At 45.7% G+C, this 27,657-nt stretch overlaps 1 protein-coding gene across 3 annotated transcripts in view; it reads right to left on the reverse strand.

Annotated features, from left to right (window-relative positions):
- Nucleotides 1–16,683, reverse strand: part of PPP2R5C (protein phosphatase 2 regulatory subunit B'gamma) — a 159,916-nt gene extending 143,233 nt beyond the window's left edge. For 2 of the 3 annotated variants that reach the window (XM_038750637.1, XM_038750474.1), the window contains exons 1-2: nucleotides 16,507–16,682; nucleotides 8,006–8,071 (exon numbers count right to left, since the gene is read on the reverse strand). In XM_038750637.1, the coding sequence (XP_038606565.1) occupies nucleotides 8,006–8,071; nucleotides 16,507–16,533 (93 nt within the window). In that variant the 5' untranslated portion in view covers nucleotides 16,534–16,682. Of the gene's footprint in view, nucleotides 1–8,005; nucleotides 8,072–16,506 lie in introns of all 3 variants that reach the window. The other variant, XM_038750556.1, reaches the window with a different exon arrangement.
- Between the last annotated feature and the right edge of the window lie 10,974 nt (nucleotides 16,684–27,657).

Genomic DNA, 27,657 nt, shown 5'->3' on the forward strand with positions numbered 1-27,657 from the left:
AATGAATAAGTGGCAAAGCAAAAAGAGATTTGACAGAAAATTAAGTTCTAAATCAATGGTATTTATTGAGTACTTACTATGTGCCAAGCACTGTACTAAACGCTTGGGAAAATACAGAGTTGGTAGGCACAAATTGAAGTCTAAATTAAAGTCTGAAAGGTGAGACAAACATTAAAATAGATTTTGGATATGGAAGTTAGTAAAGTAAAAGAATATTTACAAAAATGCTAGTGAGCTAGGGTGAGTACCCAAGTCCTTCAGGGGTACGTAGCCAAGTGCATAACTGATGCAGAGTGGAAGGCAGATAGGGAAAATAAAGGACAGTCTGGGAATCAATCAATCAATCGTATTTATTGAGCGCTTACTGTGTGCAGAGCACTGTACCAAGCACTTGTGAAGTACAAGTTGGCAACATATAGAGACAGTCCCTACCCAACAACGGGCTCACAGTCTAAAAGGGGGAAACAGAGAACAAAACCAAACATACTAACAAAATAAAATAAATAGAATAGATATATACAGGTAAAATAAATAAATGAATAGAGTAATAAATATGTACAAACATATATACATATATACAGGTGCTGTGGGGAAGGGAAGGAGGTAAGATGGGGGGATGGAGAGGGGGATGAGGGGGAGAGGAAGGAAGGGGCTCAGTCTGGGAAGGCCTTGTGATGTGATTTTAGGAAGGTTTTGATGGTGGGGAGAGCAGTGGACTGGCAGAAATGAAGAGGGAGGGAGTTCCAGGCCCAAGGGAGAATGTAGGTAAGGGACTGATAGCAGGATAGACAAGATTGAGGTACAGCAAGTAGGTTAGTATTAGAGGAACAGAGTGTGCGGGTTTGGATTGAGTGCCTTAAAGCCGACAGTAAGGAGCTTCTAAAAAGACTTTGCATCTCATCATCACCTTCCTACTTTCAATTCCATTCTCTCTTTTGCCATAACCAAGTCCTACTAATCCTCTGGGTCTGCCCCTTCCTCTCTCTACTTCCACACCTTCAGAACCTGGTCTAGTGTTGCCCAACCACTTTGGAACTCTTTGCCTACAGCCATTCCTATCCTCCTTTCTAACCGACACAAAGCATTACAACCCACCTCCCTTAAGGGTCAGGTGTCATTGAGAGGAATGCAACATAGTCAGGTTGGGTAGGAAGAGAAATTCACCCATGTGTAAGTCAGTCATGTTTAGTAAGTAGGCAAACCTAGAAGTCAAGAAGGAAGATGATGACTGCTTAGTATAGTGCTCTGCACACAGTAAGTGCTCAATAAATATGATTGAATGAATGAAAGAACAACGAAGAAATCATCAGTAGAAAGAGGCCAATTCTGTGTACAGATGAACCAAGAGTTACTCAGTTTATTTTACCTCGAAATAATTCACAGGAATTTACTGTGATGTTTACTCTTTAAAAAAAAATCTCTCAGAATGCTCATTTCAGTAAATTCCAGGAACAGTCTGGGCTTTTTAGCTTGAGATTCTATAATCTAAATTCTATAATCTGGATGGGAAGCTTGTTGTCTACTGGAGAGAGCATGGGTCCGGGGGTCAGAAGGCCTAGGTTCTAATCCTGGCTCTGCCACTTGTCTGTGTGACCATGTGCAAGTTACTTAACTTCTCTGTGCCTCAGTTTCCTCATCTGTAAAATGGGGATTCAATTTCTCTCCTACCTGGCCCCATATGTGGCAGGGACTGTGTCCAACCTATTAAACTTGTATCTACCCCAGTGCTTAGAACAGTGTTTGACACAAAGTGAGCACTTAATACCAAATAATAATAATAATGGTCACCCTAAGAGCATAGGGAGGGAATTAAGGAGACAGAACAGACCACCAGACTCATTTAAGAACTAAAGTTAAAAAAAGTTGACATGGCCTAGTGGATAGAGCACAGTCCTGTGAATCAGAGGGTCATGGGTTCTAATCCCAGCTCTGCCGCTTGTCTGCTGAGTGACCTTGGGCATATCACTTCACTTCTCTGTACCTCAGTTACCTCATCTTAAAATGGGGATTAAGGCTGTGAGCCTGCTGTGGAACTGGGACTGGGTCCAATCCAATTTGCCTGTATTCCCCCCAGTGCTTAGTATAATGCCTGGTTCACAGTAAGTGCTTAATACCACAAATTATTATTATTATTAGGGACATAGTGGATCCCCTTGCCAGACATGCCATAACTAGGTTCTTAACAATTCCTCGCGCTATCCTCCCATTTAACCTTTCCGGTTCTTCCCAGGAGTAAATCTTCCAGCCTCTAAACCCCTGATTCTTTCCCTGCTCTTAAAATAATCTTTATCACCACGTATTTGAGAGTCCCCAGGGTCTAAGCACCCTAGTAATATCTGAATTTTACATAGAATTTTTATTCCCAAAGTGCTATAACATATTACTTGTCTCACTTTTGTTCTCACAGCACCCTTGAAGTATGGTAAGATGGGTAGTAGTATATCCACTTTACAAGTAAGGCCACTGAGGGAGAGAGAGGTTGTGGCTTGCCTCAGTTGTGGCCAGCTAGTGCCAGAGCTTGGGACCAGAACCTAAATTCTTCAATTCCCAGACCCATGCTCTTTCCACTCGGCCAACATGGCTCCCAGTTAGGGGCTTAGTGTCAAGAGTAAATGGGACCCCTGCCCCCATGCAACTTCCAACCTAATATGGGAGACAATCCAGGCCAACATACATGTGTATTACACTGTGCTGTAATGTATACAGAGCATAATACAAAAATTAGTTGAGGAGAAGAGTGGCTACAGATAATGCAGGATATTCCAAAAAGGAGTTTAGTTAGAACATGCTTCCTGAACGTGGGCTCTGTGCTGCAAGTTAAGAAAGCCAGCAGCAGGGAGTCAGATGGACCAGGATCCAGCTCTGCCACTTATAAAAATGATCATAATTATGATGATGGTATTTGTTAAGTGCTTACTATGTGCCTAGCACGGTTCTAAGTTCTGGGGGAGATACAAGGTAATCAGGCTGTCCCACATGGGGCTCACAATCTTAATCCCCATTTTACAGATGAGGTAACTGAGGCACAGAGAAATTAAGTGATTTGTCCAAAGTCACACTGCTGTCAAGTGATGGAGCCGGGATTAGAACCCATGACCTCTGACTCCCAAGCCTGAGCTCTTTCCATTGAGCCACAGTCTGCTATATGACCTTGGGCAAGTCGCTTCGCTTTGTTGTGCCTCAGTTACCTCATCTGTAAAATGGGGATTAAGATTGTGAGTCCCACATGTGACCGGATTGGGTCCAATCTGATTACCTTGTATCTACCCCATCACTTAGAACAGTGCTTGATGCATAGTAAGCGCTGTATACCATTACTGTTATTATCAACAGTAAGTGAAACTGGAGTAGGTACGTAGCAGAGCACAAGACATTCACTCATTCAATCGTATTTATTGAGCACCTCCTGTGTGCAGAGCACTGTACTGTTTCAGAGAGTATAATACAATAATAAACAGACATGTTCCCAGCCCACAAGAAGTCTAGAGGCACTGACATCACCTCTTTGGCTAGGCACATGAGTCAATCAATGGTATTTACTGACAGCTTCCTTTGGGCAGGGCATTGTACTAAGTACTTGGGTAAGTACAATACTGTAGAGCTGGGAGACGCACTCCCTGCCCACAAATGGCTTACAGTCTAGAGGGGAAGAAAAATGGATAATACAAGAATTCCCAAGCTTATTTTTTATGGAGAGCTTAACATGAACCCTGCCTTTGGAGAGCTTACAATCCATCAGGGGGAGGCAGACACAAAATCATTTAGATATCAATGAAAGGGAAAATGACTATACAAATGAATAAGGGCTTAAATAGTGAACTTAAATTGAAATGTATAGAAATGTTACAGGTGGTTGTGAGTGCATAAGTATACATTTACCACAGAAGTGATAGTTGGGGGTACAAGAGCAGGGGAGGAGAAGATCTAGGGAGGAATGAATTCAGGAGGGCTTTGAAGATGGGGAGAGCTATGTGGCCTGATGGATATGACCAGAGAGGGAATTCCAGGCACAGGGAAGATCGTGAGTATGGGGTTGGAAGCAGAAAAGATGAAAATGAAGCACAATGAGTAGGTTCATTCATGCACAAAGTAGACTTTGAGCTGGAGTGTAGTGAGAGAAGAGAGTGGAAGGCATGCCTTTGAAGTCAGCAATCAGGAGTTCCTGTTGATGAGAGGTGAAATGGGAAAGTTTTTGGAGGAGTGGAAAGATATTTTAGAAAAATTATCGGCACAAGAGAGTGAAAAACTCACACTGGAGGGGAGCAAAACACCACTGAGGCTAATCAGTTGAGAACTAATCCATTGTTGCAGCGAAGGAGAAACACACTAGGTGAAAGGCAATTTCAAGCACTGCTTAATAAATAGGGCTGACCTCCACAAGCCCAGCCTGCGGTCGGCCAGGTACGTTGTGGCTTGGTCTCCATGAGTACCTCAAAATCCCACAGAGGAACAGGACGCAGGCTTTTCTATATTTTGCTCATCAAATGCCAACCTACTCACTGCACCTTCATCTCATCTGTCTCACCACTTGTCCCTTACTCCTTCTTCCCTCCCTGACCATCTTCAACCATTCGCTTTCCAATGGCTTCTTCCCCATTGCTTGCAGACACTCATGTATCCCCATTCTTAACAAAACCCTCCTTTGACCCCACAGCTTACTCCACTTATCAACCCATCACCCTGATCCACTTCCTCTGCTCTACCCCCTCTTCGCCCCACAGCACTTGTGTGCATATGTACATATTTATTATTCTATTTATTAATGATGTGTATATGTCTATAATTCTATTTATTTATATTGATGCCTGTTTACTTGTTTTGATGTCTGTCTCCCCCCTTGTTGGGCAGGGATTGTCTCTGTGGCTGAATTGTACTTTCCAAATGCTTAGTACAGTGCTCTGCACATAGAAAGCGCTCAATAAATACGACAATGAATGAATCCCATCTTCCTCCTACCATTCCTCTCCAAACTCCTTAAGTGACTTGTGTTGTTTACACTTGCTGCCTCCACTTCCTCTCCTTCATTTCTCTCCTTGACCCCATCCAATCTGGTCTCTGTCCCCTTCACTCCATGGAAATGGTCCTCCTTGCCAAATTCAAAGGCCTCTACTCCATCCTAATCCTCCTTGACCTCTTAGCTGTCTTCAATACTGTGGACCACCCCCTTCTCGTAGAAATATTATCTCACCTTGGCTTCACTGACAATGTACTCTCCTAGTTCTCCTTCTATCTCTCTGGCCACTCATTCTCGATCTTTTCGGCTGGGCTCCTCCCTTGCCTCCCACCGTCTAACTGTGGGAATCCCTTAAGGCTCAATTCTGGGTCCCCTTCTATTCTTCATCTTCACCCACTCCCTCAGAGAACTCAGACACTCCCTAGGCTTCAACTACCACCTCTGCGCGGATGATTCCCAAATCTACATCTCCAGCCCTGACCTCTCTCCTTCTTTGTAGTCTTGTATTTCCTCCTGCCTTCAAGACATCTCTACTTAGTTGACCCACCAATGCCTTAAACTTAGTATGTCCAGAACAGAACTCCTCATCTTCTCACACAAACTCTGTCCTCCCTGTAACTTTCCCACAACTGTAGACAATTCCACTGTCCTCCGTCTCATAAGCCTGTAACCTTGGAATTATCCTTGATATCGCTCATTCAACCCACATATTCAGTCTCTCACCAAATACTCAGTTTTACCTTCACAACATTGCAACGATCCACTCCTGCCTCTCCGAATAACTGCTACTTCACTGATCCTAGCACTTATGACATCATGCCTTGATGTATCAGCCTCCTCACTGACCTCCCTGCCTCCTGTCACTCCAGTCCTTACTTAGGTGCTGCCCAGATCATTTTTCTAAAAAAAACAAAAACATTCAGGCCACAGGGAAGCAGCATGGTCTAGTAGAGAGAGCACAGGCCTTGGACTTAGAGGATGTGGGTTCTAATCTCAGTTCTGCCACACATCCACTGTGTGACTTTGGGCAAGTCATTCACTTCTCTGTGCCTCAGTTACCTCAGTGGGGATTAAGACTGTGTGCCCCATGTGGAACAGGGACTTTGTCCACCTGATTACCTTATATCTACCCCAGTGCATAGAACAGTGCTTGGCACATAGTAAACGCTTAACAAATACCACAATTATTATCTCCCCACTCGTCAAAAAACTGCACCGGTTGACCGTCCACTTCCAAACAGAAACTCCTTACCATCAGTTTCAAAGCACTCAATCAGCTCACCCCATCCTATTTGACCTCACCGATTTCATACTACGACCCAGCCTGGTTGCCAACCTACTCTTTTTTTAAAATGGTATTTGCTATGCGCTTACTATGTGCCAGGCACTGTACTAAGCACTGGGGTAGATACAAGCTAACCAGGTTGGACACAGACCCTATCCCACTTGGACCTTAGGGTCTTAATCCCCATTTTTACAGATGAGGGAATTGGGGCACAGAGAAGTTTGATGACTTGCCCAAGGTGTCACAGCAGAAAAGTGGCAAAGCTGGGATTAGAACCCAGGTCCTTGTGTACCTTCAATCTTGTCCATCTCGCTACTGACCCGGTGCCTACATCCTATGAACTGCCTCTCCCTTTATATACACAACAGATCACCATTTCCCAACTTTATTAAAATCCTATCTCCTCCAAAAAGCCTTCCCCAAGTAAGCCCTCATTTCTGCTACTCCCTCTCCCTTCTGCATCATCTATGCACTTGATATTCACCCCACTCTCAGCCCCAAGGCATTTATGTACATATCCATTATTTATTTTAATGTCTATCTCCCCTTCTAGACTGTACGTTCCCAGTGGGCAGGGAATGTGTCTACCAAATTGGTTATACTGTACTCTTCCGAGCACTTAGTACAGTGCTCTGCACACGCTAAGTGCTCAATAAATACCATTGATTGATTGATCAAGTGGCGAGGGGCACCAATTATCACCACAGCAAATTCTGGGTGTAACTAGGGAACCAGCTTCATAGGTATAAAGAATCACGCTGAAGAAACCCAGGCTGGACTCTGGGCAGCGATTAACTAAAGCAATTTTATCTAAATCAATTTACCTAGACACCATGCTACAAAGCAAGCAATTCCAAGTTATAGACAACTGCTTCCCAAAGTAATTTCAATTGATTCTAGTTCGGTTAAAATGGGTGTGAATGACACTTGCAAAATGAGAAACCTGCTTTGTGGCGAGAACAGTAGCCATAATGGGCAGCTACCGAGAGCACTGAACTGAAGAGGGCTGCCATCTAAACCAGGTCCTTTTCAGCAGTTAAATCGATGTGATGAGAGTCAAGAAAAACAATTATAAAATAAAAGATTGAATGGAAGAATACTAGTCGGGGGGATACAAGAATGCAACCCCTTCCTAAAAGCCCAAGGAGATATACAAAAGAAATAAGTTTCTTGACAGAGAGTGAGAAGGGGCAGGTGAAAGAAAGACCTGGCACAAGAGAGTCACCCTAACAGCTGAAAACTGAGGATGGGCAGCTGAAGGAGAGTATGAAGGGGAAAAAGTGCAAAGAAAAAACAAGGAGGATCAACAGCTGATAGAGGGGCCTGACAGCTGAAAAAGAAATAGGGTCCAGCAGCTGAGGAAAGCAAGTAGTAAGATGGATAAGTGGAACATGTGCCAAACCAACATGCCTCAGTGACTGACAGAAACAATACCAACATGTACACTAAAGAGAGTGAGGGGCAAGAACAGAATCGGTTTACTAAATGTGTGTTCTGGGGTGGGGGTGGGTAGAAGAGAGGAGGAGAATTGTGGTTCAGAATTCTATAATCAGAGCAAGCTTTCATTAAAAGGCCATCTTTGTAAGGTTTAAGGACATTTACCTGATTTCATATAACTATAAATGGCAGAACACACGAGACAGAACTGTAATCTCATTTGCAGAAACATTTTAAGCATTCTGGGCTGTCACTCTGTAGGTTTTTTTTTAATTTGAGTTAGAGCCCGGTACAACAATTAAAGAGGAAATACTTGAAAACCTGCTTACCTCATGTTCTGAATTATCGGGTCCTTCTTTTCCACTTTTCCCACCTTTTCCAGATTTGGCTGGTTCCTGGAAGGAAAAGTTAAGACCAACAAGTTTAGCACATCTGAGTTGGACACAAATCAAAATGCCCAGTATGCTCAATTGTTAAGGCTAAGAACAAGTATTTACTTTTACAACTGTGTCATATTTTAATAACATCTACATTGTTGTCCATTAGCATTCAGTTCACTTTGTAATGAGACAGAAAGACGCATAACCAGCTTCACTAACTGGTGGGGGCAAAGTGTACAAAAGAGAAGTTAAACACAAAATGAAAATGAAAAGGTAGTGTTATAGGAAAAAAAATAAGCAAAACCACTACAACACACTCCCCTTGTCCCACAACCCCTCTGTTCCAAGATCCTACATTCACTCATTCATATTTGAGCGCTTACTGTGTGCAGAGCACTGTACTAAGCGCTTGGGAAGTACAAGTTGGCAACATATAGAGACGGTCGCTACCCAACAACGGGCTCACAGCCTAAGGGGACATTGAAACGTTGCAACAGTCCCCTTCTCCCTCGACTTCTCTAAGATTCTAAGGGGATACTGACATGTTGCAGAACCTGAAACTCAATCGAGCAATCCAAAATAAAAAAAAAAGCCAATGCAAAGCACGTACACATCACAACCCAGGATAATAATAGTACTTTACAGCCCTAGAATGCCTTTCTTTGGAAGAAAACAAAACGCTTTAGAAACACGAAGCCTGACAGCTCACCAGAAAGATAGGATCCGTAAGTGAAATTTTATGAGCAGGGTGTACGGCTCCCTTCTTAAATAAATCACCTCCCTCTCCAGCCTGCAAAATTCCCCCATCCTTCAGGCCCCCACTCAACGTTGCTGCACCTTCTCCATCACCCTCCCCAGGCATAACCCAGGACATCTCAGCGGCCTCTCGCATCCTTCAATTTCCTCAACTCTTACGGCTTTCAGTGCTTCCTGGGTTGCGGGGGCGGATTAGGAGCTGCCTAAGGCTCCCCCAATTCACCCCGACTTTTCTGCACCCCGCCTTTTTAGCTCCTCACCCCTCCTAAGAGGTGCAGCTGTCCCTGGCCTTTGGTCCTGAGCGGTCGGGGGGGAGGAAAAATAGATGGTTAGGGGGCGGAGGGGAGGGGTAGAAATGGGGGGAGTGGTACAAATAGAGGGGTGAAAATGGGGGGAGGGATGAAAATGGGGAGAGGAGAGAAAATGGGGGGCAAAAAAGAGAGAAGTGGGCAACTACTACTGCTCCCCTCCTCCCTTCGAGCTCCTATTTGGCACATCTGCGGCTTGTTTGGGGGTGGGGGCAGATGGGGGTGTAGGAGGAACCTAATTAAAATCCCATCTCCTCCAAGAAGCCTTCCCAGACTAAGCCCCCTTTTCCTCTTCCCCCCTCTCCCCGCCCCGCAGCACTTGGGGATCTGTCATTTCATTTATTTCTATTCATGTCTGCTTACTTGTATTGGTGTCTGCCTCCCCGCCTCTAGACTGTGAGCCCGTTGTGGGCAGGGATTGCCTCTATCGCTGCATTATACTGCCCTAGGCGCTTAGCACAGTGCTCTGCACAGAGTAAGCGCTCAATATGATTGAATGACTGAGGAATGGGGGTGCAGGGCAACCTCGTTCGACTCCCCCCCCCCCCAGCCACGCTACGCTGGGCAATGGAAGTTGGGGGGTGGGAGGCGGGGGGGGGCCTCCCCGCCTTCCTTCCAAGCAGCGTGACTCAGTGGAAAGAGCACGGGCTTTGGAGTCAGAGGTCATGGGTTCGAATCCCGACTCCGCCACGTCTGCTGTGTGACCTTGGGCAAGTCACTTAACTTCTCTGAGCCTCAGTTCCCTCATCTGTAAAACGGGGATGAAGACTGTGAGCCCCACGTGGGACAACTTGATCATTCATTCAATCGTATTTATTGAGCGCTTACGGTGTGCAGTGCACTGTACTAAGCGCTTGGGAAGTACAAGTTGGCAACATATAGAGACGGTCCCTACTAAACAGCGGGCTCACAGTCTAGAAGGGGGAGACAGACAACAAAACAAAACATATTAACAAAATAAAATAAATAGAATATGTGCAAGTAAAATAGAGTAATAAATATGTACAAACATATATACACAGGTGCTGTGGGGAGGGGAAGGAGGTAGGCGGGGGAATGGGGAGGGGGAGGAGGGGGCTCATTCATTCATTCAATCGCATTTATTGAGCACTTACTGTGTGCAGAGCACTGTACTTAGCGCTTGGGAAGTACAAGTTGGCAACATATAGAGACGGTCCCTACCCAACAGTAGGCTCATTTATTGAGCGCTTACTGTGTGCAGAGCACTGGACTAAGCGCTTGGGAAGTACAAGTTGGCAACATAGAGAGACGGTCCCTACCCAACAGAGGGCTCATTTATTGAGCACTTACTGTATGCAGAGCACTGTACTAAGCGTTTGGGAAGTACAAGTTGGCAACATATAGAGATGGTCACTTCCCAACAGTGGGCTCATTTATTGAGTGCTTACTGTGTGCAGAGCAATGTACTAACCGCTTGGGAAGTACAAGTTGGCAACATACAGACACGGTCCCTACCCAACAGTGGGCTCACAGTCTAGAAGTCTGGGAAGGCCTCCTGGAGGAGGTGAGCTCTCAGTTGGGCTTTGAAGAGATCCCCCCCAGCGCTTAGAACAGTGCTCTGCGCATCGTAAGTGCTTAACCCAACTTGTACTTCCCCAGCGCTTAGTACAGCGCTCTGCACACAGTAAGCGCTCAATAAAGAATCAATCAATCGTATTTATTGAGTGCTTACTGTGTGCAGAGCACTGTACTAAGCGCTTGGGAAGTAAAGAAGCAGCGTGGCTCAGTGGAAACAGCACAGGCTTTGGAGTCAGACGTCATGGGTTCAAATCCTGGCTCCACCAACTGTCAGCTGTGTGACTCTGGGCAAGTCACTTCACTTCTCTGACCCTCAGTTCCCTCATCTGTAAAACGGGGATTGGAACTGTAAGCCCCACCCCCCCCCCCCCCGGTGGGGGCCACCTGATCACCTTGTAATCTCCCCAGCGCTTAGAACAGCGCTTTGCACCTAGCGAGCACTTAAATACCATCATCATCAATCAATTGTATTTATTGAGCGTTTACTGTGTCAAGCGCTTAGTACAGTGCTCTGCACACAGTAAGCGCTTAATAAATACGATTGATGATGATGCAGAGCACTGCACTAAGCGCTTGGGAAGTACAAGTTGGCAACATATAGAGACAGTCCCTACCCAACAGTGGGCTCACAGTCTAAAAGGGGGAGACAGAGAACAAAACCAAACATACTAACAAAATAAAATAAATAGAATAGATATGTACAAGTAAAATATATGTTTTACTATATATAGTGTATATATATATATACTATATATATCTATGTTGCCAACTTGTACTTCCCAAGTGCTTAGTACAGTGCTCTGCACACAGTAAGCTCTCAATAAATACGATTGATTGAATGAATGAATAAAATAAAGAGTAATGAATATGTACAAACATATATACATATTATTCATAAATAGGACGGAATGAATGAATGAACAAATGCCATCATCATTACCATTCCCACTGTTGGGTAGGGACTGTCTCTAGATGTTGCCAACTTGTACTTCCCAAGCGCTTAGTCCAGTGTACTGCACACAGTAAGCGCTCAATAAATATGATTGATTGAATGAATGAATGAATAAAATAAATAGAGTAATAAAAATGCGCAAACATATATACATATTATTCATAAATAGGACGGAATGAATGAATGAACAAATGCCATCATCATCATCCCCACTGTTGGGTAGGGACCGTCTCTAGATGTTGCCAACTTGTACTTCCCAAGCGCTCAGTCCAGTGCTCTGCACACAGTAAGCGCTCAATAAATACGATTGGTTGAAATGTCATCATCATCATCATCCCCACTGTTGGGTAGGGACCGTCTCTAGATGTTGCCAACTTGTACTTCCCAAGCGCTCAGTCCAGTGCTCTGCACACAGTCAGCGCTCAATAAATATGATTGATTGATTGAATGAATGAATGAATAAAATAAATAGAGTAACGAATATGTACAAACATATATACGTATTATTCATAAATAGGACGGAATGAATGAATGAACATCATCATCCCCACTGTTGGGTAGGGACCGTCTCTAGATGTCGCCAACTTGTACTTCCCGAGTGCTTAGTCCAGTGCTCTGCACACAGTCAGCGCTCAGTAAATACGATTGATTGAATGAATGAATAAAATAAATAGAGTAATGAATAGGTACAAACATATATCATCATCAATCGTATTTATTGAGCGCTTACTATGTGCAGAGCACTGTACTAAGCGCTTATATGTATAATATATACATATGTATAATGCTATGCTATGCATATGCTATGCTATGCTATAGCATATAAACTATGCTATGCATATGCTATGCATATGCTAATATGTATAATATATACATATTATTCATAAATAGAACGGAATGAATGAATGAACAAATGCCATCACCACCACCATCCCCACTGTTGGGTAGGGACCGTCTCTAGATGTTGCCAACTTGTACTTCCCGAGTGCTCAGTCCAGTGCTCTGCGCACAGGCAGCGCTCAATAAATACGACTGATTGAATGAATGAATAAAATAAATAGAGTAATGAATAGGTACAAACATATATCCATATTATTCATAAATAGGACGGAATGAATGAACATCATCATCCCCACTGTTGGGTAGGGACCGTCTCTAGATGTTGCCAACTTGTACTTCCCGAGTGCTCAGTCCAGTGCTCTGCACGCAGTCAGCGCTCAATAAATACGATTGATTGATTGAATGAATGAATAAAATAGAGTAACGAATAGGTAGAAACATATCTCCATATTATTCATAAATAGGAATGAATGAATGAATGAACATCATCATCCCCACTGCTGGGTAGGGACCGTCTCTAGATGTTGCCAACTTGTACTTCCCAAGCGCTCAGTCCAGTGCTCTGCGCGCAGTCAGCGCTCAATAAATACGATTGATTGAATGAATGACTGAATAAAATAAATAGAGTAATGAATAGGTACAAACAGATATACATAAATAGGACGGAATGAATGAACAAATGCCATCATCATCCCCACTGTTGGGTAGGGACCGTCTCTAGATGTTGCCAACTTGTACTTCCCAAGCGCTCAGCCCAGTGCTCTGCACGCAGTCAGCGCTCAGGAAATACGATTGATTGAATGAATGAATAAAATAAAGTAATGAATAGGTACAAACATATCCATATTATTCATAAATAGGACGTAATGAATGAACATCATCATCCCCACTGTTGGGTAGGGACCGTCTCTAGATGTTGCCAACTTGGTACTTCCCGAGCGCTCAGTCCAGTACTCTGCACGCAGTCAGCGCTCAATAAATACGATTGATTGAATGAATGACTGAATAAAATAGAGTAATGAATAGGTACAAACAGATATACATATTATTCACAAATAGGACGGAATAAATGAGTGAACATCATCATCCCCACTGTTGGGTAGGGACCGTCTCTAGATGTTGCCAACTTGGTCCTTCCCGAGCGCTCAGTCCAGTGCTCTGCGCGCAGTCAGCGCTCAATAAATACGATTGATTGAATGAATGACTGAATAAAATAAATAAATAGAGTAACGAATAGGTACAAACATATCTACATATTATTCATAAATAGGAATGAATGAATGAACATCATCATCCCCACTGTAGGGTAGGGGCCGTCTCTAGATGTTGCCAACTTGGTCCTTCCCGAGCGCTCAGTCCAGTGCTCTGCGCGCGGTCAGCGCTCAATAAATACGACTGATTGAATGAATAAATAAATAAAATAGAGTAACGAATAGGTACAAACATATCTACGTATTATTCATAAATAGGACGGAATGAATGAACATCATCATCCCCTCTGTTGGGTAGGGGCCGTCTCTAGATGTTGCCAACTTGGTCCTTCCCGAGCGCTCAGTCCAGTGCTCCGCGCGCAGTCAGCGCTCAATAAATACGACTGATTGAATGAATAAATAAATAAAATAGAGTAACGAATAGGTACAAACATATCTACGTATTATTCATAAATAGGACGGAATGAATGAACATCATCATCCCCACTGTTGGGTAGGGGCCGTCTCTAGATGTTGCCAACTTGGTCCTTCCCGAGCGCTCAGTCCAGTGCTCTACGCGCGGTCAGCGCTCAATAAATACGACTGATTGAATGAATAAATAAATAAAATAGAGTAACGAATAGGTACAAACATATCTACGTATTATTCATAAATAGGACGGAATGAATGAACATCATCATCCCCACTGTTGGGTAGGGGCCGTCTCTAGATGTTGCCAACTTGTGCTTCCCGAGCGCTCAGTCCAGTGCTCCGCACGCAGTCAGCGCTCAATAAATACGATTGATTGATTGAATGAATAAAATAGAGAAATATGTACAAACATATCTACATATTATTCATAAATAGGACGGAATGAATGAACATCATCATCCCCACTGTTGGGTAGGGGCCGTCTCTAGATGTTGCCAACTTGGTCCTTCCCGAGCGCTCAGCCCAGTGCTCCGCGCGCAGTCAGCGCTCAATAAATACGACTGATTGAACGAATGAATGAATAAAATAGAGTAATAAATATGTACAAACAGATCTACATATTATTCATAAATAGGAATGAATGAATGAACATCATCATCCCCACCGTTGGGTAGGGGCCGTCCCTAGATGTTGCCAACTTGGTCCTTCCCGAGCGCTCAGTCCAGTGCTCCGCGCACAGTCAGCGCTCAATAAATACGACTGATTGAATGAATAAATGAATAAAATAAATAGAGTAACTAATAGGTACCAACATATCTACGTATCATTCATAAATAGGAATGAATGAATGAACATCATTATCCCCACTGTTGGGTAGGGGCCGCCTCTAGATGTTGCCAACTTGGTCCTTCCCGAGCGCTCAGTCCAGTGCTCCGCGTGCAGTCAGCGCTCAATAAATACGACTGATTGAACGAATGAATGAATAAAATAGAGTAATAAATATGTACAAACAGATCTACATATTATTCATAAATAGGACGGAATGAATGAACATCATCATCCCCACCGTTGGGTAGGGGCCGTCTCTAGATGTTGCCAACTTGGTCCTTCCCGAGCGCTCAGTCCAGTGCTCTGCGCGCGGTCAGCGCTCAATAAATACGATTGATTGAATGAATAAATGAATAAAATAAATAGAGTAACTAATAGGTACCAACATATCTACGTATCATTCATAAATAGGAATGAATGAATGAACATCATCATCCCCACTGTTGGGTAGGGGCCGTCTCTAGATGTTGCCAACTTGGTACTTCCCGAGCGCTCAGTCCAGTGCTCTGCGCGCGGTCAGCGCTCAATAAATACGATTGATTGAACGAATGAATGAATAAAATAGAGTAATAAATATGTACAAACAGATCTCCATATTATTCATAAATAGGAATGAATGAATGAACATCATCATCCCCACCGTTGGGTAGGGGCCGTCCCTAGATGTTGCCAACTTGGTCCTTCCCGAGCGCTCAGTCCAGTGCTCTGCGCGCGGTCAGCGCTCAATAAATACGATTGATTGAACGAATGAATGAATAAAATAGAGTAATAAATATGTACAAACATATCTCCATATTATTCATAAATAGGACGGAATGAATGAACATCATCATCCCCACCGTTGGGTAGGGGCCGTCTCTAGATGTTGCCAACTTGGTCCTTCCCGAGCGCTCGGTCCAGTGCTCCGCGCGCAGTCAGCGCTCAATAAATACGATTGATTGAATGAATAAATGAATAAAATAAATAGAGTAACTAATAGGTACCAACATATCTACGTATCATTCATAAATAGGACGGAATGAATGAACATCATCATCCCCACTGTTGGGTAGGGGCCGTCTCTAGATGTTGCCAACTTGGTCCTTCCCGAGCGCTCAGTCCAGTGCTCCGCGCGCAGTCAGCGCTCAATAAATACGATTGATTGATTGAATGAATAAAATAGAGAAATATGTACAAACATATCTACATATTATTCATAAATAGGACGGAATGAATGAACATCATCATCCCCACCGTTGGGTAGGGGCCGTCTCTAGATGTTGCCAACTTGGTCCTTCCCGAGCGCTCAGTCCAGTGCTCCGCGCGCGGTCAGCGCTCAATAAATACGATTGATTGAATGAATAAATGAATAAAATAAATAGAGTAACTAATAGGTACCAACATATCTACGTATCATTCATAAATAGGAATGAATGAATGAACATCATCATCCCCACCGTTGGGTAGGGGCCGTCCCTAGATGTTGCCAACTTGGTCCTTCCCGAGCGCTCAGCCCAGGGCTCTGCGCGCAGTCAATAAATACGATTGATCGATCGATCGATCACCATCCGCCCAGCTCACCCCCCCCAACCCGGACGGATCCAGGCGACGGTCCCCCGGACTCACTTTCTCCTTCTTGTTTTTATTCGGCATGGCTGGAGCGGCCGCCGCCGCGCCCCCGCACCGAGCAGCAGCAGCAGCAGCAGCACCCCCCGCCCCGGCTACTGCTGCTGCTGCTGCTGCCTCCTCCCGCCGCCTCCTCCGGGGAGGCCTCCCGGACGGCGCGTGTCCTTCGGCAGGCGCGCAGGGGCTGCGGCGGCGGCGGCGGCGGCGGCCTCGGCGGCGGCGTCCCCTCTCCCTCCCCCTCCCCTCCGAGGCCACGCCCCCTCGCCCCGGGACACGCCCCCTCCCGCGAGAAGGCGCCGCCTCATTGGCCGCCACCCGTCACGTGGCCCCGCCGTCGGGCTCCTCCCCTCGGCGGGGGCGGCGGCGGCGGCAGTGACGGGCGGGAGGGCGGGAGGGGAGGACGGGACGCGCGCGTCTCTGCTGCGTGACGGGCTCGGTCGGGACGGACGGAGGGAAGGAGGGAGGGACGGAGGGAGGTCCGGCCCTATTCCGTTGTGACGTGGGCCGTCGTGGCGGTGGCGGGGGGGGGGGGACAGAGCCGGGCAGAAAGGGAGGAGACCGTGCGAAACCCCGCCCTGAAATGAAACCCCGGTGACCCGTCTCGCTTGGACTCCTACCTGCCAACCGGGCTGGCCCCGCACCCCCGTGTTTTCACTAGGGACCGTCTCTATATGTTGCCAGCTTGTACTTCCCGAGCGCTTACTACAGTACTCCGTGAGCCCACTGTTGGGTAGGGACCGTCTCTATATGTTTCCAACTTGTACGTCCCGAGCGTTTAGTACAGTGCTCTGCACGCAGTAAGCAGGCTGTGAGCCCGCTGTTGGGTAGGGACCGTCTCCATATGTTTCCAACTTGTACTTCCCGAGCGCTTAGTACAGTGCTCTGTGAGTCCACTGTTGGGTAGGGACCGTCTCTATATGTTGCCAAGCGCTTAGTACAGTGCTCTGCACGCAGTAAGCAGGCTGTGAGCCCGCTGTTGGGTAGGGACCGTCTCCATATGTTTCCAACTTGTACTTCCCGAGCGCTTAGTACAGTGCTCCGTGAGCCCACTGTTGGGTAGGGACCGTCTCTATATGTTCCCAACTTGTACTTCCCGAGCGCTTAGTACAGTGCTCTGTGAGCCCACTGTTGGGTAGGGACCGTCTCTGTATGTTGCCAAGCGCTTAGTACAGTGGTCTGCACGCAGTAAGCTGACGACTGTGAGCCCACTGTTGGGTAGGGACCGTCTCTATCTGTTGCCAACTTGTACTTCCCAAGCGCTCAGTATAGTGCTCTGCACACAGTAAGCAGACTGTGAGCCCACTGTTGGGTAGGGAGCGTCTCTATGTGTTGCCAACTTGTACTTCCCGAGCGCTTAGTACAGTGCTATGCACACAGTAAGCTGACGACTGTGAGCCCGCTGTTGGGTAGGGACCGTCTCCATATGTTTCCAACTTGTACTTCCCGAGCGCTTAGTACAGTGCTCTGTGAGTCCACTGTTGGGTAGGGACCGTCTTTATATGTTGCCAACTTGTACTTCCCGAGCGCTTAGTACAGTGCTCTGTGAGCCCACTGTTGGGTAGGGACCGTCTCTATATGTTGTTAACTTGTACTTCCCGAGCGCTCAGTACAGTGCTCTGCACACAGTAAGCAGACTGTGAGCCCACTGTTGGGTAGGGACCGTCTCTATATGTTGTTAACTTGTACTTCCCGAGCGCTTAGTACAGTGCTCCGTGAGCCCACTGTTGGGTAGGGACCGTCTCTATATGTTCCCAACTTGTACTTCCCGAGCGCTTAGTACAGTGCTCTGTGAGCCCACTGTTGGGTAGGGACCGTCTCTGTATGTTGCCAAGCGCTTAGTACAGTGGTCTGCACGCAGTAAGCTGACGACTGTGAGCCCACTGTTGGGTAGGGACCGTCTCTAGATGTTGCCAACTTGTACTTCCCAAGCGCTCAGTACAGTGCTCTGCACACAGTAAGCAGACTGTTAGCCCGCCGTTGGGTAGGGAGCGTCTCTGTTTGTTGCCAACTTGTACTTCCCGTGCGCTTAGTACAGTGCTCTGCACACAGTAAGCGCTCAATAAATGAGCCCACTGGTGGGTAGGGACCGTCTCTATATGTTGCCAACTTGTACTTCCCAAGCGCTCAGTACAGTGCTCTGCACACAGTAAGCAGACTGTGAGCCCGCCGTTGGGTAGGGAGCGTCTCTGTTTGTTGCCAACTTGTACTTCCCGTGCGCTTAGTACAGTGCTCTGCACACAGTAAGCGCTCAATAAATGAGCCCACTGGTGGGTAGGGACCGTCTCTATATGTTGCCAACTTGTACTTCCCAAGCGCTCAGTACAGTGCTCTGCACACAGTAAGCAGACTGTGAGCCCGCCGTTGGGTAGGGAGCGTCTCTGTTTGTTGCCAACTTGTACTTCCCGAGCGCTTAGTACAGTGCTCTGCACACAGTAAGCGCTCAATGAATGAGCCCACTGGTGGGTAGGGACCGTCTCTATATGTTGCCAACTTGTACTTCCCAAGCGCTCAGTACAGTGCTCTGCACACAGTAAGCAGACTGTGAGCCCGCCGTTGGGTAGGGAGCGTCTCTTTGTTGCCAACTTGTACTTCCCGAGCGCTTAGTACAGTGCTCTGCACGCAGTAAGCTGACGACTGTGAGCCCACTGTTGGGTAGGGAGCGTCTCTATTTGTTGCCAACTTGTATTTCCCGAGCGCTTAGTACAGTGCTCTGTGAGCCCACTGTTGGGTAGGGACCGTCTTTATATGTTGCCAACTTGTACTTCCCGAGCGCTTAGTGCACTGCTCCGCACGCAGTAAGCAGACTGTGAGCCCACCGTTGGGTACGGACCGTCTCTATATGTTGCCAGCTTGTACTTCCCGAGCGCTTAGTACAGTGCTCTGCACGCAGTAAGCGGACTGTGAGCCCACCGTTGGGTAGGGAGCGTCTCTATTTGTTGCCAACTTGTACTTCCCGAGCGCTTAGTACAGTGCTCTGTGAGCCCACTGTTGGGTAGGGACCGTCTCTGTATGTTGCCAACTTGTACTTCCCGAGCGCCTAGTACAGTGCTCTGCACGCAGTAAGCATCATCAATCGTATATATCGAGCGCTTACTGTGTGCAGAGCACTGTACTTAGCGCTTGGGAAGTACAAGTTGGCAACATGTAGAGACGGTCCCTACCCAACAGTGGGCTCACAGTCTAAAAGGGGGAGACGGAGAACAAAACCAAACATACTAACAAAATAAAATAAATGGAATAGATATGTACAAGTAAAATAAATAGAGTAATAAATATGTACAAACATATATACATATATACAGGTGCTGTGGGGAAGGGAAGGAGGTAAATGGGGGGGGCCCGCTGTTGGGTAGGGACGGTCTTTATATGGTGCCAACTTGTACTTCCCGAGCGCTTAGTACAGTGCTCTGCGAGCCTACTGTTGGGTCGGGACCGTCTCTGTATGTTGCCAACTTGTACTTCCCAAGCGCTTAGTACAGTGCTCTGTGAGCCCACTGTTGGGTAGGGACCGTCTCTATATGTTGCCAAGCGCTTAGTACAGTGCTCTGTGAGGCCACTGTTGGGTAGGGACCGTCTCTATATGTTGCCAAGGGCTTAGTACAGTGCTCTGCACACAGTAAGCTGACGACTGTGAGCCCACTGTTGGGTAGGGACCGTCTCTAGATGTTGCCAACTTGCACTTCCCGAGCGCTTAGTGCAGTGCTGTGCCCGCAGTAAGCAGACTGCGAGCCCACCGTTGGGTAGGGACCGTCTCTATATGTTGCCAACTTGTACTTCCCGAGCGCTTAGTACAGTGTTCTGTGAGCCCACTGTTGGGAAGGGAGCGTCTCTATATGTTGCCAGCTTGTACTTCCCGAGCGCTTAGTACAGTGCTCTGTGAGTCCACTGTTGGGTAGGGAGCGTCTCTATATGTTGCCAACTTGTACTTCCTGAGCGCTTAGTACAGTGCTCTGCACACAGTAAGCAGACTGTGAGCCCGCTGTTGGGTAGGGAGCGTCTCTATATGTTGCCAACTTGTACTTCCCGAGCGCTTAGTACAGTGCTCCGTGAGCCCACTGTTGGGTAGGGACCGTCTTTATATGTTGCCAACTTGTACTTCCCGAGCGCTTAGTACAGTGCTCTGTGAGCCCACTGTTGGGTAGGGACCGTCTTTAATATGTTGCCAACTTGTACTTCCCAAGCGCTTAGTACAGTGCTCTGCACACAGTAAGCTGACGACTGTGAGCCCACTTGGGTAGGGACCGTCTCTATATGTTGCCAACTTGTACTTCCCGAGCGCTTAGTACAGTGCTCTGCACGCAGTAAGCAGACTGTGAGCCCACTGTTGGGTAGGGACCGTCTCTATATGTTCCCAACTTGTACTTCCCGAGCGCTTAGTACAGTGCTGTGCACGCGGTAAGCGCTCAATAAATACGATTGAGTGATTGAATGAATGAACTCTCTCCCTCCTCCGACTAGCGCTTAGAACGGTGCCAGCGCTTAGTAATAATAATACAGCGCTTAGAACAGTGCTCTGCACATGGTAAGCGCTTAACAAATGCCATTATTATACAATATATTATAATATATAATTATTAATTAATTATATAATTTTATAATTATATAACACGTTATAATATAATGATACATTATTTATTAGTGATAATAACGGCATTTATTAAGCGCTTACTATGTGCAGAGCACTGTTATAAGCGCTGGGGAGGATACAAGGTGATCAGGTTGTCCCACGGGGGGCTCACAGTCTTCGTCCCTGAGAAGCAGTGTGGCTCAGGGGAAAGAGCACGGGCTTTGGAGTCAGAAGGACGTGGGTTCAAATCCCAACTCTGCCAATTGTCAGCTATGTGACTTTGGGCAAGTCACTTTTCTGTGCCTCAGTTCCCTCATCTGTAAAATGGGGATTGAGACTGTGAGCACCCCGTAGGACAACCTGATCACCTTGTAACCTCCCCAGCGCTTAGAACAGGGCTTTGCACATAGAAAGCGCTTAATAAATGCTATTATTATTATTATCCCTTTTTCCAGATGAGGTAACTGAGACCCAGAGAAGTGAAGTGACTTGCCCAAAGTCCCACAGCTGACAAGTGGCAGAGCCGGGATTTGAACCCATGACCTCTGACTCCAAAGCCCGGGCTCTTTCCACTGAGCCACGCTGCTTCTCTAAGCAATTACTATGTGCAAAGCCTTGTTCTGAGAGCTGGGGAGGTTACAAGGTGATCAGGTTGTCCCACGGGGGGCCTCACAGTCTTCATCCCCATTTGACAGATGAGGTCACTGAGGCACAGAGAAGTGAAGCGACTTGCCCAAAGTCACACAGCTGACAATTGGCGGAGTCGGGATTTGAACCCACGACCTCTGACTCCAAAGCCCGGGCTCTTTCCGCTGAGCCACGCTGCTTCTCTACAGTACTCCGCACGCAGTAGGCGCTCCGTAAATGCATTTGAAATGAATGACAGTTGCAGTGCTTGTTAAGCGCTTCCTAAGTGCCAGGCACTGTGCTAAGCGCTGGGGTGGATACAAGCCAAGTGGGTTGGACATACGCCCTGTCCCACGTGGGGCTCCCAATCGCCACCCCCGTTCTACAGAGTAGGTCACTGAGGCACAGAGAAGTCAAGTCATTTACCCAAGGTCACACAGCAGACAAGTGGAGGAGCCAGGAATAGACCCCATGAATGCATGACTACTCCGGGCTAAAATAAGCCCACCGCGATGAGCTCGCCTAGACTCCATCAGTCAATATTATTAATAAAGATGGTATTTGCTAAGCGCTTACTATGTGTCAAGCACTCCTCTAAGCACCGGGGTAGATACAGGGTAATCAGGTTGGCCCACGTGGGGCTCACGGTCCTAATTCCCACTTTACGGATGACATGACAGGCACGGAGAATAATAAAATAAATAATGGCATTAAGCGGTTACTATGTGCAAAGCACTGTTCTAAGCGCTGGGGAGGTTACAGGGTGATCAGGTCCCACGTGGGGCTCAGTCTTAATCCCCATTTTACAGATGAGGGAACTGAGGCACAGAGAATGATAATAATAATGGCATTTATTAAGCGCTTACTATGTGCAAAGCACTGTTCTAAGCGCTGGGGAGGTTCCAAGGTGATCAGGTTGTCCCACGTGGGGCTCACAGTCTTAATCCCCATTTTCCAGCTGAGGGAACTGAGGCACAGAGAAGTGAAGTGACTTGCCCAAAGTTATACAGCTGACAATTGGCGGACCCGGGGTTTGAACCTATCCCCTCCCGTCTCCCGCCTTACCTCCTTCCCCTCCCCACAGCACCTGTATATATGTTTGTCCGTATTAATTTCTCTGTTTAGTTATTTTATTTGTACGTATTCTATTTATTTTATTTTCCTAACATGTTTTGTTGTTTGGCTCCCCCTTCTAGACTGTGAGCCCGCTGTTGGGTAGGGACCGTCCCTAGATGTTGCCAACTTGGACTTCCCAAGCGCTTAGTCCAGTGCTCTGCACACAGTAATTGCTCAATAAATACGATTGAATGAATGAATGAAATAATGATGGCATTTGTTATGCGCTTACTATCATCATCATCATCATCAATCGTATTTATTGAGCGCTTACTATGTGCAGAGCACTGTACTAAGCGCTTGGGAAGTACAAATTGGCAACATATACCGTCCCTACCCAACAGTGGGCTCACAGTCTAAAAGGGGGAGACAGAGAACAAAACCAAACATACTAACAAAATAAAATAAATAGAATAGATATGTACAAATAAAATAAATAAATAAATAAATAAATAAACAGAGTAATAAATATGTACAAACATATATACATATATACAGGTGCTGTGGGGAAGGGAAGGAGGTAAAATGGGGGGGATGGTAAGCGCTGGGGTAGATTCAAGGTCATCAGATTGCCCCACGTGGGGCTCACGGTCTTATTCCCCATTTTACAGATGAGGTCACAGGCACAGAGAAGTTAAATGGCTTGCCCAAGGGCACACAGCCGACAAGTGGTTAAGCAGCATTAGAACCCACATCCTCCGACTCCCAAACCCATGCTCTTTCCACTATGCCATGCTGCCTCTACAGGCATATTTACTGAGCGCTGATTGTGTGCAGAGCACTGTTCTAAGCGTTAGGAGAGTACACAGGTATTTACGGAGCTCTGTGTGCAGAGCAGTGTACCAAGCGTTGGGAGAGTACACAGAGCACTGTACCAAGCGTTGGGAGAGTGCACAGGCATTTACTGAGTACTGACAACGCGCTGAGCACTGCACTAAGCGTTGGGAGAGTGCCCAGCGCCATTACCCGGGCAAATTAGGCACCGTTTAGGGGGACAAGGTTTGCTTCTCACTCAGATTTCCTCCCGCCCCCTCCTAGACGGCAAACCATGGGAGAGAACCACTGCACCTGTATATATGTATATATGTTTGTACATATTTTTTACTCCATTTATTTATTTATTTTATTTGTACATATCTATTCTATTTATTTTATTTTGTTAGTATGTTTGGTTTTGTTCTCTGTCTCCCCCTTTTAGACTGTGAGCCCACTGTTGGGTAGGGACTGTCTCTAGATGTTGCCAATTTGTACTTCCCATAGCACAGTGCTCTGCACATAGTAAGCGCTCAATAAATACGATTGATGATGATGATGCATTATGACCAATCCAAAAGTCACCTGATTTTAGCCCTTCCCTGGTATATTTGGGGGACACAATTAACAATTTGCTAAGGAGGAGGCGTGGCACAAATTTACTCGTGGAGATGCAGTGGAGGAGAAATAGCAACCTGTGGGAGGCCCTTCCAATTTCGCTAGTGCACTAACCCAATAATAATAATAATAATATTTTTATTTGAGGGACTATATTAGGCAAAAAGGAGGGTGACTCACTGCTGTACAGTACAAATGACAAGGGATCTCTACAAACATACTTTGCATTTTTTAGGATATTGTTAGAGCTCTGGGCGACACTTGAAATACCGTCGTTTCCTTAAACCGTGGTTTCCAAGTTTTTGTCTGCGTGGTGAAACGGTGTTAGGTATCACTGAGGAAAACGTAGTGTGGCAATAGGGGTGGCATTGTGATGTGAAATTCAAAAACCAAAGGTTATAAAAATCCAAGGGAGAGTAGGTTAGTTAGGGTAGAAGATCATGAAAGTAGATTTCTGCCTTGAGATGCCTGATTGGGCTCTTGAGATGTATATCTAGATTATATTTAAATAGGACAGTTCTCTCCCAGGCGTTTGTGTGCAGAGGGTTGTTTCTCATTAGTTGACACAACATTTTCAGCAAACTTTGGAAGTTCAGTTCAGCCCAATTAAAAAACTGATAAAAATCCTTTCAATTCAGGAGAATTTAATATTTGCAATTCCTTTAAAAAATAGGCTAGTAGCCACCATAGAAATAGCGCATCAAAAATAATATCCATAGATATGTAGATCTCAAAAGTTTACTGCAGCAATCTCGAAATTTCACTGCAGTAAGTTCACTAATTGCAGCAAAAAGTATGTCAATCGATCATATTTACTGAGCACTTACTGGGTGCAGAGCTCTGTACTAAGCGCTTTGGAGAGTGCAATATGTTCCTTGCCCACAAGGAGCTGAGAAATAAGTAAACAAATTTAAGAATTTTAAAACTTCTCACTTTAATTTGATCTAACTTTACGAATTAATGCTCATCACTAGTTTTGGGTATTGAACTTCATAATGATGTGGTAGTTGATTCCTAATGTATTTTAGAATACTAATAATAATATCTCAATCTCATCTATCTCACCTCCAACCCAACCTCTCGCTCACATCCTACCTCTGGCCTGGAATGCCCTCCCTCCTCATATAATAAAATAATAATAATAATAATAATAATTGTATTTATTAAGCACTTTGTGCTAAGCACTGTTCTAAGCACTGGGGTAAATATAATCAGATTGTCCCACACGGGGCTCCCAGACTTAATCCCCATTTTACAGATGAGGTAACTGAGACACAGAGAAGTGAAGTGACTTGCCCAAAGTCACACAGCTGACAAGTGGTGGAGTCAGGATTAGAATCCACGACCTCTCTTGCCACTAAACCACACTACTCGACATAAGCGCTTACCATGTGCCAGGCACTATTCTAACTGCTGGGGTAGAAACAGGGTAATCAGGTTATCCCACGAGGGGCTCACGGTTTTAATCCCCATTTTACAGAGGAGGTAACTGAGGCACAGAAAAGTTAAGTGGATTGCCCAAGGTCACACAGCAGACAAGTGGTGGAGCTGGGATTAGAACCCATGTCCTCTGATTCCCAAGCCTGTGCTCTTTCATTCAGTCGTATCTTTCCACTAAGCCACGCTGCTATAATTGCTCTCCTCCACTTCAAAGCCCTATTGAAGGCACATCTCCTCCAAGAAGCCTTCCCTGACTAAGCCCTCCTCTCCTCTTCTCCCACTCCCCTCTGCATCACCCTGACTTGCTCCCTTCATTCATCCTCCCTCCCATCCCCACAGCACGTATGTATATATCAGTACACGTCTGTTATTTATTTACTTGTATTAATGTCTTTCTCCCCCTCTAGACTGTGAGCTCGTTGTGGGCAGGGAAAGTGTCTATTTATTGTTCATTCGTTCATTCAATCATATTTATTGAGCGCTTACTGTGTGCAGAGCACTGTACTAAGCGCTTGGGAAGTACAAGTTGGCAACATACAGAGACGGTCCCTACCCAACAGTGGGCTCACAGTCTAGAAGGGGGAGACAGAGACAGAGACAGAGAACAAAACATATTAACAGAATAAAATAAATAGAATAAATATGTACAAGTAAAATAAATAGAGTAATAAATACGTACAAGCATATACATATATACAGGTGCTGTGGGGAAGGGAAGGAGGTAAGGCGGGGGGTGATGGAGAGGGGGAGTAGGGGGAGAGAAAGGATCTACCCCAGTGCTTAGAACAGAGCTTTAAGAACCTAACAAATACCATAATAATTATAACAATTCTATATTGTTATAGTGTACTCTCCCAAATGCTTAGTACAGTGCTTTGCACATAGTAAGTGCTCAATAAATATGATTGAATGACTGAATGAAGTAGAGAAAAAGCCCCATAGTTATCACTGTCCATCATCATCATCGACAAACATTTACTGACTGCCCACAGGGGAATGGAATTATATGGTAGATGGCACTATTTGGGTTTACAGAGTTTAGACAGTCAACTCTATTTCTTGCCTGTTTGAGGTGATGAATTTTTCAAAATTTTAAAGCCTGAGACAAGCCATGGCAGTTTGGGCCTGCACCCAGCTGGAGACGACTTCTGGTAGGGCAGTTTAAATGGACTACATAGGTAGCATCAGTTCCTGGTATTGACATGAGCGAGGTACAAAGCTTTTCTGAGGAATAGGTAGTTCTGGGTTACTCAAAGAAGGACTTCTGGAACAGATGGATTCGTTGGGAGTCAATGAAAATAACCCCAAATTGGCAAATTTATTTTTTTATAATGCTCATACAATGATTCATTGCAGTGTCTTGAGAAAGTGTGTGGGCCATAGCTCGAGGATCACCATTGTAGCGTGTTTGTTCTCCTTCCAGTTTATTTGCAGATGGGAAATAAATATCTCTCTTTTGCTGAAAAAAAACTAGGCAGAAATTTGATGTTAGCAAAGAGATTGAGTTGGGATCGCAAGATTGGTATTGCCAAGTTATCTACTGTATGCCTAAAAATTAAGGCTCTGTTGAATTGAACAACATACATACCTCCCTTCAAATATCCATAATGCTAAAAAGCTGAACATTTGCAAAAGGCTGAAGACTAGTGGCATGTTCAGCAATCAGTCAATCAATCAATGGTATTTACTGAGCACTTTCTGTGTGCAGAGCACTGTAATAAACACTTGGGAGAGTACAGTAAAACAGAGTTGGTAGAAACTTTCCCTACCCACAAGGAGCTTAGGGTCTAGAAGGGTAGGAAGGCATTAAAATAAACTATGGATACAGGCATAATAGCTGTGGGGCTGAGCCAGAGAGCAAATATCAAGTGATTAAAGGGTATAGATCCAAATTCATAGTTGAGGCCCAAGGGAGAAGGACTAGAGAAGCAGTGTGGCCTAGCGGATAGAGCACGGGCTTGGGAATCGGTAGGACCTGGGTTCTAATCCAGCCCCACCACTTGTTGGCTGTGTGACCTTGGACAAGTCAC

This window comes from Tachyglossus aculeatus, chromosome 1, assembly GCF_015852505.1.
Source record: "Tachyglossus aculeatus isolate mTacAcu1 chromosome 1, mTacAcu1.pri, whole genome shotgun sequence".
Lineage (NCBI taxonomy): Eukaryota > Metazoa > Chordata > Mammalia > Monotremata > Tachyglossidae > Tachyglossus > Tachyglossus aculeatus.